Raw genomic sequence first — 18,043 nt, 5'->3', positions numbered from 1 at the left:
GCTGGTTCTCCACTTCACTTAACTTTCTAATTGGCTTGCCTTTTTGGCTGCCATTAATTACAAGATTTCATATTCCATTAATGATCGGGGGGAGAGAGGCACGTGAATGTGCACACACTCACACACACTTACAGTATACATCCAGATAGACATACGCACAGGCACATACTGACACCTACGCATCACTGAGCATGAGCACACGTCTCATTTTCTCCCTCTCATTACGCAGTATGATTTTGTGTGTGTCTTTGTGTGTGTGTGTGTGTGTGTGTGTGTGTGTAACCTGTGCCCTACAACAACTTTCTTTGCTAAAAGGCACATCAAACTATTTTTTCAACAACAAGAAGCTTCATTAAACAATTTTTGGTCAGCCTTTTCTCATAAATGTTGTCTTTCTCTCCTGTAGCATCCCTACCCGTCAGAAGAACAGAAGAAACAGCTGGCGCAAGACACAGGCCTCACCATCTTACAAGTGAACAACTGGTAAGTCATTTCAGAGTTTACATGCAGTCGATTTGAGGGGTTTGTACCCCCAGGCTATCCAAGTTCTTAATGATCGGAATTAATGCCTCCACTCCACCCCTATTTTCATCCTACACACACACAGAAACACACACCCACACCACTTACCGAATGATCCTCACCTAGATCAATCTATCTAAAGAGATATGGCCTGGGGTGATTTTCCAAACCAACAGCCTAACTCAGCCCAAACATGAGCATCCATGTTAATTAAGAGTCAAACTACCATCCAATAAAATCATCCAACTTGCATGTTTGATGATTTTATTGGATGTTTTCCCAGTTATACAAGAATGATTACTGAAAAAGTGGTAGCTCTGAAGTTAATTATAGGGTTTTGCTTTGACTGACTTATTTTGGAGATTGTGGCTTTTTGTACTACCTTTTACTGTGATTAATATTCATTTTAATCAGTCGGTGAACATCTCATTTAACATTTATTCTCTCTTGGTAAAACTTTTATTCCCAGCTTATGCACCGTATTATCCTTGAAACCTTTTTCAGAGATAGTTAGTAATGCACTTTAGAGACTTCCACAGATGACAATGACATATTTGCAAACAAATTACATCTTAAAAAGCAAGAAAAATTGCAGTAAACTTAAATTAACAAACAAGAAAAGTTACACTAAACATGCAGTTACTTTGATCCTTGCATTATATCAGCAGTTGCTCATTATCCTCTGATCATTATTCAAAATCAAAATGTATGTAAAAACCATTTTATTTGGTGTCCACTGACCATATATCCTTTTACACATTATTATTTAGCACTTTTTCATAATGCATTTAGTATTTTAACTTGTCCTTGTTAACAAGGAGCCTAGCGTAGAAGTTCACAACCTGATTGCTATCCTGCCTTTGCAAATTAATGATTTAAAAGTGGCAACTAGCCTGTTAATTGGGCAAAAGCGTGAAAGGCTTGCGCCATAAAATAAGGTTGCTAACTAGACTTTTTAACCTTAGGTAGCTCTGTAAAAGGTAGAAAGGAGCCTTATGCCCTTGTGCGGCTAGTCTTATCAGAGAGATGGTTATCAGCACATGCTTAGTGTTATTAGCCATGTCTAATTAAAGGGGCTGGAGTCTGGGCTGGCAGGGCCCAGGTGGAGGGTGTTTGATCTGAGCGGCCCTTAAAATAATCCTTGAACGTATCAGTCAGTTGTTAGGTACAGGCATGAAAGTGGAGACTGCAGAAACCAGCAGAAGGAAAGAGAGAGTTAAGGAGTCAGACAGAGTGAAAAATAGATGAAGAGAAAAAGATAAGGAGTGAGGGAGAGAAAGAGATGAGACATGATAAATCCCCATTACCAGCAGTCTAATGATGTTAACATTATTCCCAGCCTTTGTTCAATCTCAGACCTAAGAGACAGACAGACGTTAGATTAGGGTATGGTGTATCAGTCTATAGAGAATTCATTTTACACTGGGCCAAAAATAATGCGTGTGCACGCACACACACACACACACACACACACACAGACACTCTGGCAGAAAAAAGGCCTCCTGACCAGAGGGAATCCTGTAGAGGTTATCAAATCACGTGACCCCTCTGAAATCCATGGGGGTCAATTCTTACAGCTGAGATAAAACCAAGCAGTGCGTGTGTGTGTGTGTGTGTGTGTGTGTGTGTGTGTGTTTGTGTTTGTATGTGAGGGCAGACAGACAGACAGTCACATGAACAGTAGCCTGGTCACTTAAGGCTGAGCTGACTGTGTGCTCTCATTCTGTTTGTTCTTTTTATTGGTAGGGGGATAGCAACACACCCTGAAGGTGTGTGTGCGTATGTGTATTTGTGCATGACCAGCACACACTGTGTAAATCGTGGGAGGTTAATCTTGGTTTGTGGAAGATAGTTGTGTGTGTGTGTGTGTGTGTGTGTGTGTGTAAGAGAGGGGAACCGGGGGTGGTTAATCTAAGGGGTATTAGCTGTTAAACCCTGCATGCTGGGATCCCGCTGCCCCCTCACATTTTGTTGTATACAAGTGTGTGTGTGTGTGTGTGTGTGTGTGTGTGTGTGTACTTGTGTGAGTGTGTGCACGCTTGTCCAGGGGCATATTTCTGTGCACGGTTGTTAGAGTGAGCGAGTAGTACATTGTAGCATGGAAGGGTGATTGAGAAGGAAAACAATAAAGTGAAAAGATGCGGTGACAGAGAGATAAAAACAAAGACATGGAGAGAAAGAGAGATTGAGGAGAAATAGAAGAGGAAAGGCGGAGATAGAGGATGGGAAAAAAAAGATGACGGGGAAGAAAGGAAGATAGATAGACAGTCACAGAGAGAGAGAGAGAGTGAGAGAGGTTACGTTAGGGGAACTGCCATTTCGCAGGCGTGTTGTTGTGCTGGTTGGGAAGCCCCGTCATTGGGTGTCTCCATAGCAACCCCCGGTGATGTTACCTCCTGACCCACTGATTTAGTGAAGTCAATTTCCCTAGCTGTGATTCTGTTTGTCAGTGCTGCACATGAACACACACTTGCTCACACACGCACAGACAAATGCATGAGTTACACACACGTTTTCTCATGCATTTACTTGCACCAAAATCAGGTCCACAACCGTGACATCAAGCCAAAGAGGACTTCAGGAAGCATAAAACACTTAGTAGGAGTGTGTTTCACGGTCATACCCCGGCCATTGGCATTGGATTCATGTCGAATGGCTACAGATGAACTCTGGGTCATCCATGTTTGTTGTCCCAAAAGGGGAAGACCTAACGATGACAAACATGTGCAACTGACAAATAAATCGCACACAAACACTCTCCCTTTCTCTGTTTATCTTCTACACACACACACACACACACAATCTCTTTATTCACATGTGTGCAATGTGCTTTTCTTCACATATATACTCACACACTATCTCTTATACACCCGCATTCTGTCTCGCCCTCTCTCTCTCACACGCTCACATGCACCATAGATGTGTTAACACACATGTCGGTGTGTATTATTGATGAGCGAGCACGCGGTAGGGCTCAGCAGATTAAATAAAAATGCTAAAGGCCGGCAAGGGGCGCAGATCACTCATGAATTATTGGCAGAAATACGCTGCACCAGGGAATCTCAATTTGAATGGAGAGTGTGTGTGTGTGTGTGTGGTAATGCATGTACACATTCATAAAGCAGAATCCTATATTGAGAATGTTCACACCCAAATGCATACACACAGACTCCCTATACAGGTAAGGTATGTACACTCAGAGTGTATTGTTTCCACACACCCACACACCCGACACAAACAGATAAGTCACCACATGACACAAACAAAATAATAATAAAATAATAAGTACAATCTTCACTATTGAATTAAATATACAAAGAAGCCAGTCTAATCTCCAGTGCATTTTGAAGACATAAAGGATTATATCATACAATAGATTTAATTGTTAACATCTTGTTATGGTTTTCAGTCAAAAAAAGAAAGAAAAAACCCTGTTTAAAGCAAACCAATACTGAGTTTGAAAATGTTGTTTATTGTAACAGACCAGTGACGTTTGTCCTACAGACATTTTTATTCTGTTTCATTTCACTGAGCTGTGAAACTGTCACACATGAGTTGCTGTCCCTCATATGCCACTGTAGGAGTGGTGTCTGATGACAGAAGTACACAGCCAGAAGCAGAAGATATCATCTCTGCGTAAAATCAAACAAATCTTAGAGGCATTTATTTGCAGTGCAATTAGTTTACTTAAAAACAATTTCTCCCTGAAATAAACTTTTAAGTTTGTTATCCTCAGTAAATGTAATTCTGGACCAGAAGTGGATCTTTCTGGCTAAGAAAGAGCTGAATTACTAGAGCTGTCCAACCTGTTGATGGACATTCTCTTGCTTTTTGTATGAGTAGATAATGACTGCGTGTTCATTGTTTCTAATAATTTCAGTGACACATTGTCACCTGACATCCTGACATGTCTTGAACAAAAAAATCCTTTTGTGTATGAGCATTTCTGACAACTAATGAGCTTTGAGATTAACCGGCTCTCTGCCTCTATCGTTGTTTTTTACCTGGGTCCACAATGGATTACATGATCACCTGCTGGAGAAGTAAAGAAAGAAGTCAAGCAGTAATCAAATCAAAAAAAGAACCAGTTTGTCCCAGATTTAGGTCTATCAACAGACATAGTATCTAGGTGTCCTTAACAATACAATCCTTTACTTGCTCACACATTGTAAACCACTCTGAATCAGGGCATCAGCTAAAAGCTCAAAGCGTAACATATAAAATGTCTTTCTCTGTCTACTTTCTTTTTCTCTGGCTACAGTCAGTATCTCTCTGCTAAGTTCTCCTAACGCTCCAGTGATGTAAAAATCGATGGCGAGGTCATCAGGTTTCCCTTGTTGGCTGCCCCTCCCCTTCCTGTCTGCAATTTAATAATGCCCCTTTAAAGGCAGTGTTTAAGCCTCGCCGAGCGATTGTTTTGTCAATAAGACCTCCTTTTACGAACGTCTTAAAAGCATAGAGGGAGAGAGCGAGGGAGAGAGAAAGAGAGAGAGGTAGTATTTAAGAGGGCAGAGTGGACGGACGTTGAGGCTACTTAGGAAGGAGCAGCGTGGCACGTACATATATATGCCGCTTATCGGGTTTCTGAAAGGGCGAGCAGAGGGAGAACAGAGGAGGGAAAGGGGTGAGGAAAGGGGAAGGAGAGCAAGTGAGTGGGGGAGGAAAGAGACATGGGGTGGGGTAAGAAAAAAATGCAAACATGAAAACATGGACAGAGAGGAAGCCCTTATTGTTTGTTTTATTTCTTTTTAGTAACAATTTACAGAGTTTAGACAATTTTATTTAATCAAAATTATAGGATAATTCGAGTTTATTACAAGTGGAGTGATATTTTCTTAGGTTTGGCCATTGTTTATTAGCAGTTATGATAACATTGTGCTGTTCTGGGAATGCTGTGACAAAGGAAAAAAGAAGTCAGGCAGGACAAGTCAGATAATCAGACAGGTTTTAAACAAACTCCCAGGTTAGCCAAACGTATCAAAGAGAAAAGAAAGGCAAAATGTGAAATTTTTCCCAGTTGGTCTGTTGTAAACATTCCTTACAGTTAACAGAACAAAACCAGTGAGGAATTATTACGTGTGTGCTCACTTTCGGTTTTACCACCAATAAACAACTGTTAGCTTGTTTATAACCAGCCTGATCTTCTGATTGCATCTGACAAAGCTGTAAGATATTGCCATCAAATATTCCCATGTCCCAGAAATGACTTTAGTGAGTACAATGTCTTCACAACTAATAGAAATCATGACCCAAACTGTATCTATAAGGCCCAAGCTGTAATAAACCATAACTGTTCTTTAAAATGTGAGAGAGACAAACAGGTAGAGTGAGATGAGTTGCATGGTTCAGTATGTTGACAGGCTAGAGAGAGAGATGCTGGAACTTGTTCGCAGAAAGCCTTACGAGGTGTGTGTGTGTGTGTGTGTGTGTGTGTTTTTGGAATTAGCAGGCCGAGTTTCAGTCCATGCCCTAGAGCTTGTTTCATACACTGCAGCTCTGTCAAGTTGCTTCAGCCTGAAACTCCCTGACATTACAGCGAATACCACACACACACACACACACACGCGCGCAAACACATACGCACACACACACAAGTATCACTAGATATGACCTCACCCTCAGACCTAAACACTTTTAGAGTTAAAATGCGAAAATCATTTCAAAAAGAATATTTTCTTCTCTCAGTTTGAAGTCTGTTGCTACCAATAGCCTTTTTACAGGAATCTTTAGCCTGTGCAGACACGACCCTGTCTTTACTGTATTATGTCAACAGAAATGTGTGCAGACGTGTGTGTGTGTGTGTGTGTGTGTGTGTGTGCTTCTACACATATAGGTGCCCATGTGCAAAGACACACTGTGAACCGAACACCATCTCTCCCCCCACCCTTCTCTCTTTCTTCCTCTCACTCTCTCTGTTTCTCTTACATCACAGCACGCTGCCCGAGGCCAAACCTGCATTTCTCTTCATTCGCCTCTCTCTGTGTCTTTTTAATTCCCTCCTCTTTTCTCCCCACTCTTCCCCCTTGCTTTTCAACCTTCTTTTGTAGTAGTGGAGGGGGGTCCGAAACATAAAAGGCGGCAGAACGTGAATGCCAGGGTCTGTGTTGAAGCACACATGGCCGATGTAGTACCCGCCGCCATCAGTCAGTTGTTTTTCTCACGCTGATGTTTTCTTGTGTGGATCAACTGCTGTTGTGAAGTGAATCAGTGGGGCCACGGAACAAGTCTTTTGTGCCAAAATTCAATATGTAGGAAAAATAGGACTCCTTCTCCTACAATTAAGGCAGGCAGAAGACTGACATTGATTTCATGCAATTAAGATAAGTGAGTATGTGAAGGAAATGTAGACAAAGCATAACATGATGAGGGTAACAGCCTGTTAGGCGCTGACGTACATTGTATTTTAGAGTTGTATTTGTATTGTATTTTTCCAAATATATATTATAAAATTTAAATACTTAAGTACTTTTGAGCAGATCAGTTCTGATTATAACAAGCAAATATGTAAATGTAAGCATTTTCTCAAAATGTTACCCCCTTTTCCTCACTTCCTCTCCTTTGGTGTTTGCTGACAGTGGGTGTCGATTGCCTAAAACTGTAAAACTGCCTTCACTAGTTTCTGGGCAGTCAGAGGGAACCCCATAGCGATGGCTGCTGTGAGGCAGCGGGGGGAAGTGACACGCGCAGAGACAGGATATGACACGGGCAGTATGGGGGGATTTAGGTCAACCGCTGTGTGTTTGCAGCAGTCCCCACCGCAAGCCCTGTCAGCAATACTGGCTCTGTGTGACACTGGTCATCTGTGTGTGTATGTGTGTAAACTGAGATTTTCTTCGGTGGCTACATTTGTGTATTTATTTGTGTACATATATACACATATATAAGTGAACCGAACATGTTTACATGCATATGCAACCTCCCCCCCACCCTAAAAGTCTTAAAAACATAAAAACACATACAAAGAGAGTAATGCTAACAAGCACATACACATTGAGCAACACACATACATTTTGATCCAAGCCCAAAGGCTAAAGGACACCGAATCTGTCCAATGTTGTGTTTGTGGAGTGGGCAGCACAGGACAGCCATGTTGTTTCTGGGTAAAGCCAGGCTTCAAGCCATACCCTCTCTCTGGCATTGATGGATGACTAGCAAACTGAGTCCAAGACTGTCTGAATGTGCATGATGGGAAGCAGGAACAGAGATAAAGAGAGTGACGGTGGTCACGTGTGACAGCTACATGCTCTCCTCTGATGTCCTATTCTTCTTCTCTGCCTTTATGTCTTTGTTTTTCTTCTCCTTTGTTCCTTGTATTCTAAACTTTTTTTCTCTCTCCTTTCTTGCCCGTTTCTCACCCCTCTTTCCCACCCTCTGTTTATATTTTGCCTTTTGGCAAGTCCTATTCAGAAGTCGGTGAGTTTTGCAAAGCCAGCCCAGTCAGAGCCAATGAGTTCATGTATGTTTTCAAAGTGGCCAACATTTCATTTCTCTGAGGGGCACCTGGTTGTCATGGACACACACACACACACACACACGTCCACCCCCCCCACACACACACACTAAACACACATACACAATGAGCTCTTCTCAAGTTTGTGTGTGTGAGACAGTGTGTGTGGTTACCCAGCCTGTCGCTCCACTCTGTAAAACCAGCTTTAGTGGTAGATTCATGGCTCTCTTAATGGACACTGGGCTTTCGGGTAGTTGAGAAACAGAGTGTGTGTGTGTGTGTGTGTGTGTGTGCTTACATACTTGTATTTTATGTGTGTGCAGTAATGGGGATTAAGTGACCCCATGGCTGCTCTCAGTCTAAAGCTTCTTTTAAATTTCACGCTGTTTTCTTATGTTTCCCTCCATATGTGGCACTGGATCTAACTAATCCACCTCATGTTATTAGGACCTGGATCAGCAGACCAGCATGTACTGAATGTGTATGTATGGGTGTCTGTGCATAGCTATGCATGCATTTAGAGATGGTTGAGGAACTAGTTGCTTGCCAATAAAGACTTATATATATTGCTGGCTCAAAACACAGGCCTCCTGTCTAATAACAGCCTAACTGCAGCACTCAGACTTAGTCATGTGACTATTACATGACCTCACTTCAACCTTACTTGTCAGATGTGTAGTGTGTGTGTGTGTGTGTGTGTGTGTGTGTATATATATATGTTTTGCATATTATTTTTATGTGTCTGTGTATGTGTGAACACGTATCAGTGTTAATGTCAGAGTGTCACAGTGCCACAGCTAACCCAAAGGTCATATGTAAGGTACCACACCTTCTCCACAGACCTAATGCACACAGCCTTTTTCTTTAGGCGGTAAAGAAGCAGAAAGGATCATGGGACTGAGCAGGGTGTACGTTTGTGTGTAGCAGTGTGGGAGTGTTACACACCTACGATGTAGCTATTTGCAGCCGTTTGATTGGTCAAAGCAGCTTTGGGGGAAATGGCGAGAAGGATGCTACTCCTTGACAAGTGAGCACATGTAGCAGAATGGGTGCCTTGAGTTAATTTTTTAACTCTGCGTATGCATGAAGGTGTTTGTACGTGTTGAAAGCTGCATAGACAAATTAAGGACAATAAAGTCTCTTTCCACAATATTATGTATGGCTTACTTTATAGAGAGCTGCAGCCTTTCTTACACAATCCATTCCCCATGTCCCCCTCTCTTAAGCGTTTATGGATTTGTGTGTATGCCTACTGCAAATAGAGTACTGCCAGGAGCTGCATTAGTTTACTCAAACTAATCTGAAGCATCTCATCCAAGCATCTGAGCTGGGAATGACACTGAGAAGGAAAGAAAGAGAGCGAGGGACATATGTGGGGAAAAGAAAATGAGGTGATTTATGAGTTAACCTGTCAACTGTGGAGAACAAGAGGAGAAACTCATAACTGTAATTCCCTAACACACCCACGTGCAGTACACTCCCATACATATACAGACATAGGTTACATATACACATTTAGGTTCATGTGAATAAATGCACTGCCAACCCCCTGCTGCGCATTAGAGATTATGTGACCTCTATAATAAAATAACTACTTACTTAAGAGGATGTGCTGGGACATGGGATAATAAAGTTCTGCAGGGATACAAGGTGTGACATAAGACTTGGAAAGAGGTGTATAGTGTCCAAAATGCTGTATGAAGGCTTATCTTTTGATTCATGACCGGTATTTATGTTGGTGCACAAGTGCAAAACCAACGGCTTCTGTGTAGTTTTTGTTTTCTTATAACTATGTTACGTAGGACGAATTTGGTAGTTTTATAGAAACAGGATTGGTTAAAACGTTCAATTGAGATAAAATAATTGATTAGCAGAACAGGTTTCAGTTTGCGTGTGTGTGTGTGCGCGCGTGCGTGTTCACCAGTGAGTAGGAAGGATATATGGGTTAGGCGTTAATTGTGGTTGAGCAGCAGACAATCAATGCTAGCCACGCAGTGACAACCTGATGATAAGCTACATGATTCTACCATCAAAGCTCGCTTTCTTTTAGTGCTTTTAAATCACATTGATTGGCAGCCAGGAGGAGTGTGTGGTTACACAGTTATTTTAAGCGGCTCTCAGATTTGAATATGCATGTAAACCCCTGTCGGCTTGCACAGAAATCCACCGGCGGGTCCTGATGCGGGTGTGTGATGCTGAAATATCCAGCTGTGGATAAATGTGAGGTGTGTGCAGGCCTGTGCATGTGTGTGCACGTTCTCTCAGATTACTAATATAATATTGGTAGTGAGTGCAGAGGACGTGTGTATGTGGACATTTGTGTGTTTCAGTGTGTCTCATATTACTAATATAATACTGGTACTAGGCTCAGGAGATGTGCGTGTGTGTGAGTATGTGTGCCACAGAAATTGAGAACTCCACATGAATTTAAATCAACGAGCTCGCAGAGTAACCTTTTGTATATCCAATCTGCATCTTTCCACTGCTCGTTATTAAATTATCCCCTAATTGGTCACGCAACAAAGGCAGCTGATGAAAAAGACAATTTCTTGCTTTTAATTGGGCATTTCACGTGTGCTTCGTGTACACCTGTGTGCGGCTGCCTCGGCTCAGTGTGTCTGTGTATGTGTGTGTGTGTCTCGGGTGTAATGAGAATAGGACATTAGCAAGGGCTTGGCAGACGCCGTCGCAATCAGTTCCACTCTTCCCAGAGAAGGAGGGAGAGGGGTGGGAGGATTAATCCAGACATTAGCAATCTCAGAAGGAGAAATAGATTGGAGGCAGAACAACAAAGAATAAAAATCACCTACTTTCCTTGTATGACTTTTAAGTCTTCAGTTGTGGCATAACATATGGCCAACATGTTTTTTGATCCACTGTTCCTTGGGTGCATGCGTATGTCAAGCATGTGTGCCCATGCTGGGAATCAATCATACCTCTGGCAGTGTTTGCACCATGGTGGATTCCCTGAACTACACAAGACTATGTTTTATTTCAAGACATTTTCCTTCCTCATGCTTTTCTTTTGGTGTTTTTTTTGTCCAACTTTATGCGTACCACCAGTGGTGTGTCACGCCAAAATAGCCAAGCTATTGTTGCACTGTGTGGAGCTGAATAGTGCAGCTCATTGTGTTGTGATGGGAGGCAGGGGAATGAACAGGCCATAAACACTGGCCCTATAGCACCCGGGGGTCATGCAAAGGTGAAGCCTCAATCCCCCCAATAGAGGAGTTCAGCTTTTCTCTTCTCTCCCTTTCTCTCTTTACTCTGTCTCTCCATCACTCATTGTCTCTTGCTGAGTCTTTCCCTTTCTTATTTCCTCTCTCTTGATTCACTCCGTTTTCTCTCCCTCAATCCTACCTCTCCCTCTCTCACAGTCTTTCTCTCTGTCAGCTTATTAACGGTCACAGCAAGAGTGTCTGGTTTGCAGACCAGAGCCCCTTGCCTTTCCCCCCCACTCTCTCACTCCTCCTTCCCTCCCATTCTCCCACTCTCCCTCGCTCCGTTCCCCTGGCTGCTATTATGAGAGGCATTTTATCCTTTGTTCCAGCCCCCATGGTGCATCTGGCCTCAGATATGGGGACGACAGGGACAGGAAACCGGGGAGAGTTTTTGCGAGGAGGAGGGGTTTGGTGGGTTACTGTCGGTTTGTTGCTGGGAGGTGGACCGCCAGTTTCCACCATACAGAGAAGGAATGATAAGGAGGGAATGAGCAGAAGAAGGAAACAGATATAGAGAGGGAGGTATGAGAGTCACTGTAGTTGTTGTATTAACAGTAGCAGCACTTGTAGGTCTAGTAGCAGCGGTAGCAGTGAGTAGTAGGATTATTACTTCACTGATTTAATCCTTAGCATAAATAAATACTGGTGTTTATGGGAGGTCACATCAAGTCTAATACATTCCTCCCTGAGCCCCATTGTCCAGGAACAAATACCTGAAATAAATGCACACCTATTGCCAAAATAACCTTCTTTGTTGCATCAGTGTATTTTTGAGGAAGGTAGAAGGAACCACATTTTGCAGGAGAGAAATAATGAGGAAGGAAAGCAAAGTGAGAAAGAGGAAGAACAGAGGCGAGGAGACCGCAATGAAAGACAAGAGGAAAGAGGTGAGGAGAAGGAGAGGTCAACAGTTATCCCGTGCTGGCCTCAAGTTGACCTCCTCCTTCTATAAAGGGCCTGAAGAGGAGAGGAGAGGAGAAGAAGAGGAGAGGAGACTTAAAGGAATGCTCAGGCCTCCTCAACCTTCCTTGCCCTCTCTCCCTCGCTCCTCCTCCCATATCTCCCCCAGCAAAACAGGGTAGCGAGGGAGGAAGGGAGGGAGTGGGTGTGGGTGATAAAACTCCAGACGTTCCCTCATTTGATGGTGCTCTGCCATGTCAGTGCATTCTTGCATTCCTCCCTTGCTCTTTCTGTTTCTGTCTCTCCCCAAATTCCAATTCAACATACTTTATTGTAACGAATAGAGAACTAAATTTCCAAAGCATCGAGCTAAAAGGCCGACAAGATGCCCTTTGTTTTTTTCTTTTTCTCAGATCCTTTCACCTCACAAAAAGCTCCACTGGCAACCCTGTCAAAAATTAACAATTTTTCTGAAGCGGCTTAAATATAACGGCGCATTTATATAAAAACAATGCAGGAAAACAATCGGGCTGCTAATCATTCTTCCCTTCTCTTGCTATCTGTCTCTGCCACTCTGTCTCCACATTTCCCTGCTGCTCTGTCTTTAGAAGGTGATACAGGATAGATAGCTGGCAGAAAAAAAGGAGGGACCCCATAAAACAGTTAGAGACGGAATATTAAAGTGATATAAAGTAGGGGTTTAATTCACTAATAAGGGTCAAACAGATGCAGAAACAAAGGGACACTAGCTGATGTCTTTGTTTCTGTTCCTCCTCTGCTTTCTCAGACCTCTTAAATGTTTCTTTTTCCAGTTTCAGAAGTGCTGCACTACTATTGTTTCCTTAAAGTTCGGCTAATGCTCCCATTTAAGAGATGAAATAGAAGTGTCCGGTGGGGCAACAGCAGGAACACATAAATCAAGTCAGAAGCCCCAAGAGCCTCTCTCCTTGGGGTCATTACATGTCAAAGGGTCATTTCACAAGGGGTTAGGCTGAGCAAGGCCAGAGCGCTCCCTGTGTGAGTGTGTGCGAGGGCGTGAATATGTGTGAATGGACGTAAGAGAGACAGAGAGATTAAGAGTTGAAAATAAGTGAGTAGCAGATTTATAAATGAGAAATTGTGTGTGTGTGTGTGTGTGTGCGTGCGTGCATGCGTTCACAATAAATGGTCTGACCGAGTGCTTTTATTGGAGGTCACAGGGTAAAGGCGTTTGTCCAAGGCTATATGTACCGATTCCTGCTCCTGTGAAAACACACACACACACTAAAAAAAGCTCCTGCTGTCACAGAGTAACACATGGTCACCTGTCTTAACAGAGTATCACCCAAAACAATGCCTCGCACCAGTGGCAACATGACATGTTGCTGTCAGCAACACTTCCCATTCTGCCACACTCGGAGCCAAGTGTGTTAAACAGTCAGCAATCTCAGCTCGTCGTGAGGTGGAACGTCTCCAATAAACCAAGATGGGTCGACATGTTTCAAACAGGCAGAGAGAAAATCCCAGTTAAGCCTCACCCCACAAAGACCCCAGTGTTCAGGCCGATGTTACTGTTTATAAGCTGAGGCTGTGCAAGTTTGTACAAGTTGTAGCCTTCTGCATTTTAAGAGACAACTGACTTGGCTGTTAAGATGTGACTTTTGCCATGGCTCTATTGGAGATTCATCGCGGCTCAGGGTTGCTTAGGGAAGAATAATTTCTCCAAATCACTCTTATGATTAGCTAAGAGTAAGAGGCTGGTTTGGCATTGTTTGTTTTTGTGCTGTGTGCCAAGATTTTCAAGGTCTTAGTCAGCAATTTTTGCCTGATCTTGTTTTGAGAAATGTACTCACTGTTTCCATGTCTTTGTCCCTTCTCCTTCCTCCTCCCTCTTTCTACCCATCCTCTTCCTCCTTCTCTTCAGGTTCATTAATGCCAGGAGGAGAATAGTCCAGCCCATGATCGACCAGTCAAACCGTGCAGGCAAGTCTCCTGTAGTTACTGTATTCAAGTCGCGCAGGCGAAAGCCGTCCACACTCCATGCACCTGGAGGCCCCTCATCTGGTAAATACAGGACTGATACCCCCATCCTGGAATGTCCTAAACCTCCAGGGTCTTTCCCCTTCAATGCCGTGACTGATCACTAAAATTAAGAGCCAAAACATTACAACATTAACAGCAACCATTAATCAACTTTGATGTGCCATTTGGGGTGAGAAACAATTTATTAATTATAAAATATGAAAATTTGGCTGAAAATGACTTAACGATGAGTGGATTTACTTTTCTTAGCCTGTAAACAAAACTAGCTGTGTTCTCAGTTAAGTTTGCTCTTAACTCCTTCCTCCCCCCGTTGCAACCAGGCAAAAGGAAAAAAACACACAACCCCTCCTCCCTGGCTCAAACCAAAACACAGAGAGAACTTCACCCGTTTCTTTTTTTGGGTGACCGTTGTTTGGCTTTTTGGCTCCAGACCTGTTTTTACCCACACCCCCTCACTCCTTTAAACTCCCCCCTCAACCCTATTTGCGGCTGTTTCAGGGAGCGAGGGAGGTGAGTGAGCGGTCCCCCTGGTGCATGGCTTGGTTTGGGCTGCTGTAAACTTTATTACCTGTAATAGGGGTCAGAGGTCAGGGTGGCATTAGGGGCGCAGTAAAGTTCAAAGGCATTCAGTGGGGCCGAGTTCTTACTTTTGCTTGACTGACCCCCAAACAGCCTGAATCGAAGGTAAGTGGATTTCAATGAGAGAGGAACAATGGAGGCGAGCGAAAAATAGGAACACTATCAGGTTTCACTTATCGTTGTTGCTCAGTTATAGGCAGTATTTATTAGATAAAGCATTTTAGTAGGAGCAGATTCTGAGGCCACTTAGCAAGAATGACTTATTGTTGACACAAATGAAAACTGATCAGACCTTCAGCCTGGAGCTCATTTTGTTCTTTTGATCATGTGTATGCTCATACATTGATAGGGGCTTCTTTGGGTGAGGAAAAAAAATGCTTATAAATGTTTCACCTCTTAAACCTCACCAGTTGTTGTGCCTGTCTTGCTGTGCAGCTAGATGTTGTTCAAACCCACAGAACTTTATGTTAAATTCTAGTGGTGATCCCTGAGTTTTTCAAAATACCAAATATGCCAATTTTTGGGAAATGTGTGAAATGATGCACAAGACATTTGAGTGAATGGTGTTACCATAAAAACATGGAGTGTCTGGTTTGAATATATCACTCAAATAACTTTGATGAAGATCTGAAACAAGGGGATACACAACATATATAACCCTGTCAGATAGTTAAATAAGATGATTTTAACAACCTTAAAGCCACTTTGAAAGAGAAAACGGTGAATGTTGAGTAAAATGAAAACTCTTATGCACGCAAGGACTCCATTCTGTAAAAAACAGTCTCTTCCATATGGCTCAAATCTCATTTTAAAAATGTAAGTCCTTCATTGTCTTAAGTGTACCATAGTATGTGTTGAACGCTGTCAGTCCGATCCCTATTAGAGCACTTAGATGCATTAAAGTCTACCGGGGGCTTACAGTAGATAGCCGGCTCGACAGACACGGAGCAGAATGACGTTGAAAGACAACGGCAGCTCCCTGTGCGTGCACCGGCCAACAGATGATCCCGCTTCGGCCACTGAGCCTTAATTAAAAGCACTAATTGACCACTCTGTCCCCTCCCTCCAATCCCTCCCTCCTTTTGTCTACTCCTCCATCCACAGTAAGTCAAGGAGCTCCCTATAATCCAGATGGCCAGCCGATGGGGGGCTTCGTCATGGACGGCCAGCAGCACATGGGAATCAGACCACCTGGTAAGGCTTTCTCTGCGTGTCTGTGCCTTTCTTTCCTCCCTCGCGCTTCCTATCTTTCTCCTTTCTTTCCTTGCTGTCTTTAGCTCATTTTCATGCATTTGCCCTCCTTTGTTCCCTCCTTTATTGAGTTTTGCCATCAGTCTTTCTCTTTCTTACCCATTTTGTGCTCCTTTTTTAGCTTCTAAAGGTATCTCTAGGTGTCAGTGTGCGTCATACAGTATCTGCGATGTTGGTGGTTTACTCTACCAACACGCTCCTCGTTTTTGCTTTCACACAAGCACTTAGTGGAAGCTATATGGCCGCTGTGTGGTAGTTTAAGTGTAAACTGGGCAGTATGTGCACCCTCAAACACAGTGATAAAGACACACATACTGTACACACACACACACACACACACACACACACACACACACACACACACACACACAGTTACCTCCCCCTTCCTCGACACACAAACCAGAACAGGTGTGGTCAATCACATTACACAATCATCTCCTTCCTCACTCCTACTCCCTCGCTCTCAGTCCCTCTCTCTCACGCCATCAGGTCTAATCCCAGAGTTTGTCCTTAAGCTCCTCTCCTCCTCCTCTATCCCCTGTTTTCTGGGATTCTCTCAAGTCTCTAACCCTATCTCACCCTCCACTCAAAGTCAGCAGGATTGGATAAACTGCCAGGCTACTTAACCCCCCACCCCCCCTTCAACACACCTCGCCCTGCCAGCTTTAAGCCAGTACTCTCCTCTGCAATGTTGTCTGTCAAGTTAGTTTCACAGAAGAACCACCTCTGGTATTTACCTCAGTGGTTTCCCATTCAGTTGTTCTTTTTCTTGGTTACACTTGGTTGTAATAACTTCAAATAAACTGCAACTTAAATAACTTTAGTTAGAAATATGCATAGAAATATTACCTTTTTACCATGGGTTTGCATTTAAATTAACTCCTTCTGTGTTTCCCAGGACCAATGGGTGGAATGGGCATGAACATGGGAATGGAAGGTCAGTGGCACTACATGTAGCCCCACCCCAATCCGACCAATCGCAACACAAAGGGGGATGTAAGTAGACTTTGACACACACTGACGTGTCCACAACATTTTAAATGGTGGTCTCAAACTCAGATATACATGACATCATTCATGTATACATTTACTGCAGATCAGGAGGTGTGGGTCTGCTTTTAGCCCGCAATTTGAAGTGTTTCATTGGTTAAAAGTTATGGGAGTTTTAAATAGCACAAGACCTTGTTTTGAAAATAGCTATTCTCCAAACTGATATATTTGGGAATAATTAATTTTGTACTTTTTTCCAGTTTTTTGTTAAAAACACGTTCTTGTTCTTCCCAGGCAGATTTTTTTTTCTGTTACTCTCTCTCTAACTGTCCCACCCTCGGTCTGGTGATAAGAGCCTTTGATCACAACCTTGTAGCTCTTTGTGTGTATAATGTGCGTGTGTGCGCATGTGTGTAGCTGTTTCGCTCTCTCACATATCCAATAGCTACAGGACCAAACATCCTTCATATCAGGGAGGAGAGGAAAGAAGAGAAGGTTTTCAGGATAAAGAAAAGAGAAAGAGAGGAAGAAAGGCAGAGGGGAGAGAGAAAAACAGACTGTCTGAACATGTGTATGTCTAAACATACTCCTATAAGTATCAATTATTGATGATAATCAATGTTAAAAATATGTTTTGAATGTTTGCATACTTGGAAATCTTCAAACATTAATGAAAATCATTTGTCCTCATCAACCTTTTGTGTACTGATGTGGTACACACGTGTGTGTGTGTGTGTGTGTGTGTGTGTGTGTGTGCGCGCGCGCATGCATGCATGTGAGCGCGTGTGTGTGGCAAACAGATAGGAGAAAGAAGGCGAAAGGGGCAAAGAGAGGAGCGAGGAGGAGAGGGGTGATCAGAAGGAGAGAAGGCGGGGATGGTTCGGGACAGGGGGTGGGTGGTGAGATGGTGTGGGATGGGGGGGGGGCAGGTAGGACGTTGCTATGGCAACAGACTGATTGGCAAAAATGTAAGCAGTCGTCACTGGTGCAAGGAGAGGGAGAGAGAGGGAAGTGAGCGCCCCTTAAGTGTCATAAATCTGCCGGGTTGCTGTTGATGCGTGAGCCACATTAATACACACAATAACCAGCTATAGGAGCCCCCCCCCCC

At 43.2% G+C, this 18,043-nt stretch overlaps 1 protein-coding gene across 6 annotated transcripts in view; it reads left to right on the top strand.

The window, feature by feature from the left end:
- Positions 1–18,043, top strand: part of meis1b (Meis homeobox 1 b) — a 123,958-nt gene that overhangs the window by 98,531 nt on the left and 7,384 nt on the right. For 5 of the 6 annotated variants that reach the window (XM_046070131.1, XM_046070130.1, XM_046070129.1 and 2 more), the window contains exons 9-12: positions 407–483; positions 13,997–14,055; positions 15,799–15,888; positions 16,844–16,941. In XM_046070131.1, coding sequence (XP_045926087.1) covers positions 407–483; positions 13,997–14,055; positions 15,799–15,888; positions 16,844–16,902 — 285 coding nt within the window. In that variant the 3' untranslated portion in view covers positions 16,903–16,941. The remainder of the gene's footprint in view (positions 1–406; positions 484–13,996; positions 14,056–15,798; positions 15,889–16,843; positions 16,942–18,043) is intronic. The other variant, XM_046070128.1, reaches the window with a different exon arrangement.

This window comes from Micropterus dolomieu, linkage group LG15 (assembly GCF_021292245.1).
Source record: "Micropterus dolomieu isolate WLL.071019.BEF.003 ecotype Adirondacks linkage group LG15, ASM2129224v1, whole genome shotgun sequence".
NCBI classification, from domain to species: Eukaryota; Metazoa; Chordata; class Actinopteri; order Centrarchiformes; family Centrarchidae; genus Micropterus; species Micropterus dolomieu.
Note: the sequence above shows the minus strand (reverse complement) of the source record. Positions and strands in the feature narration are given on the sequence as shown.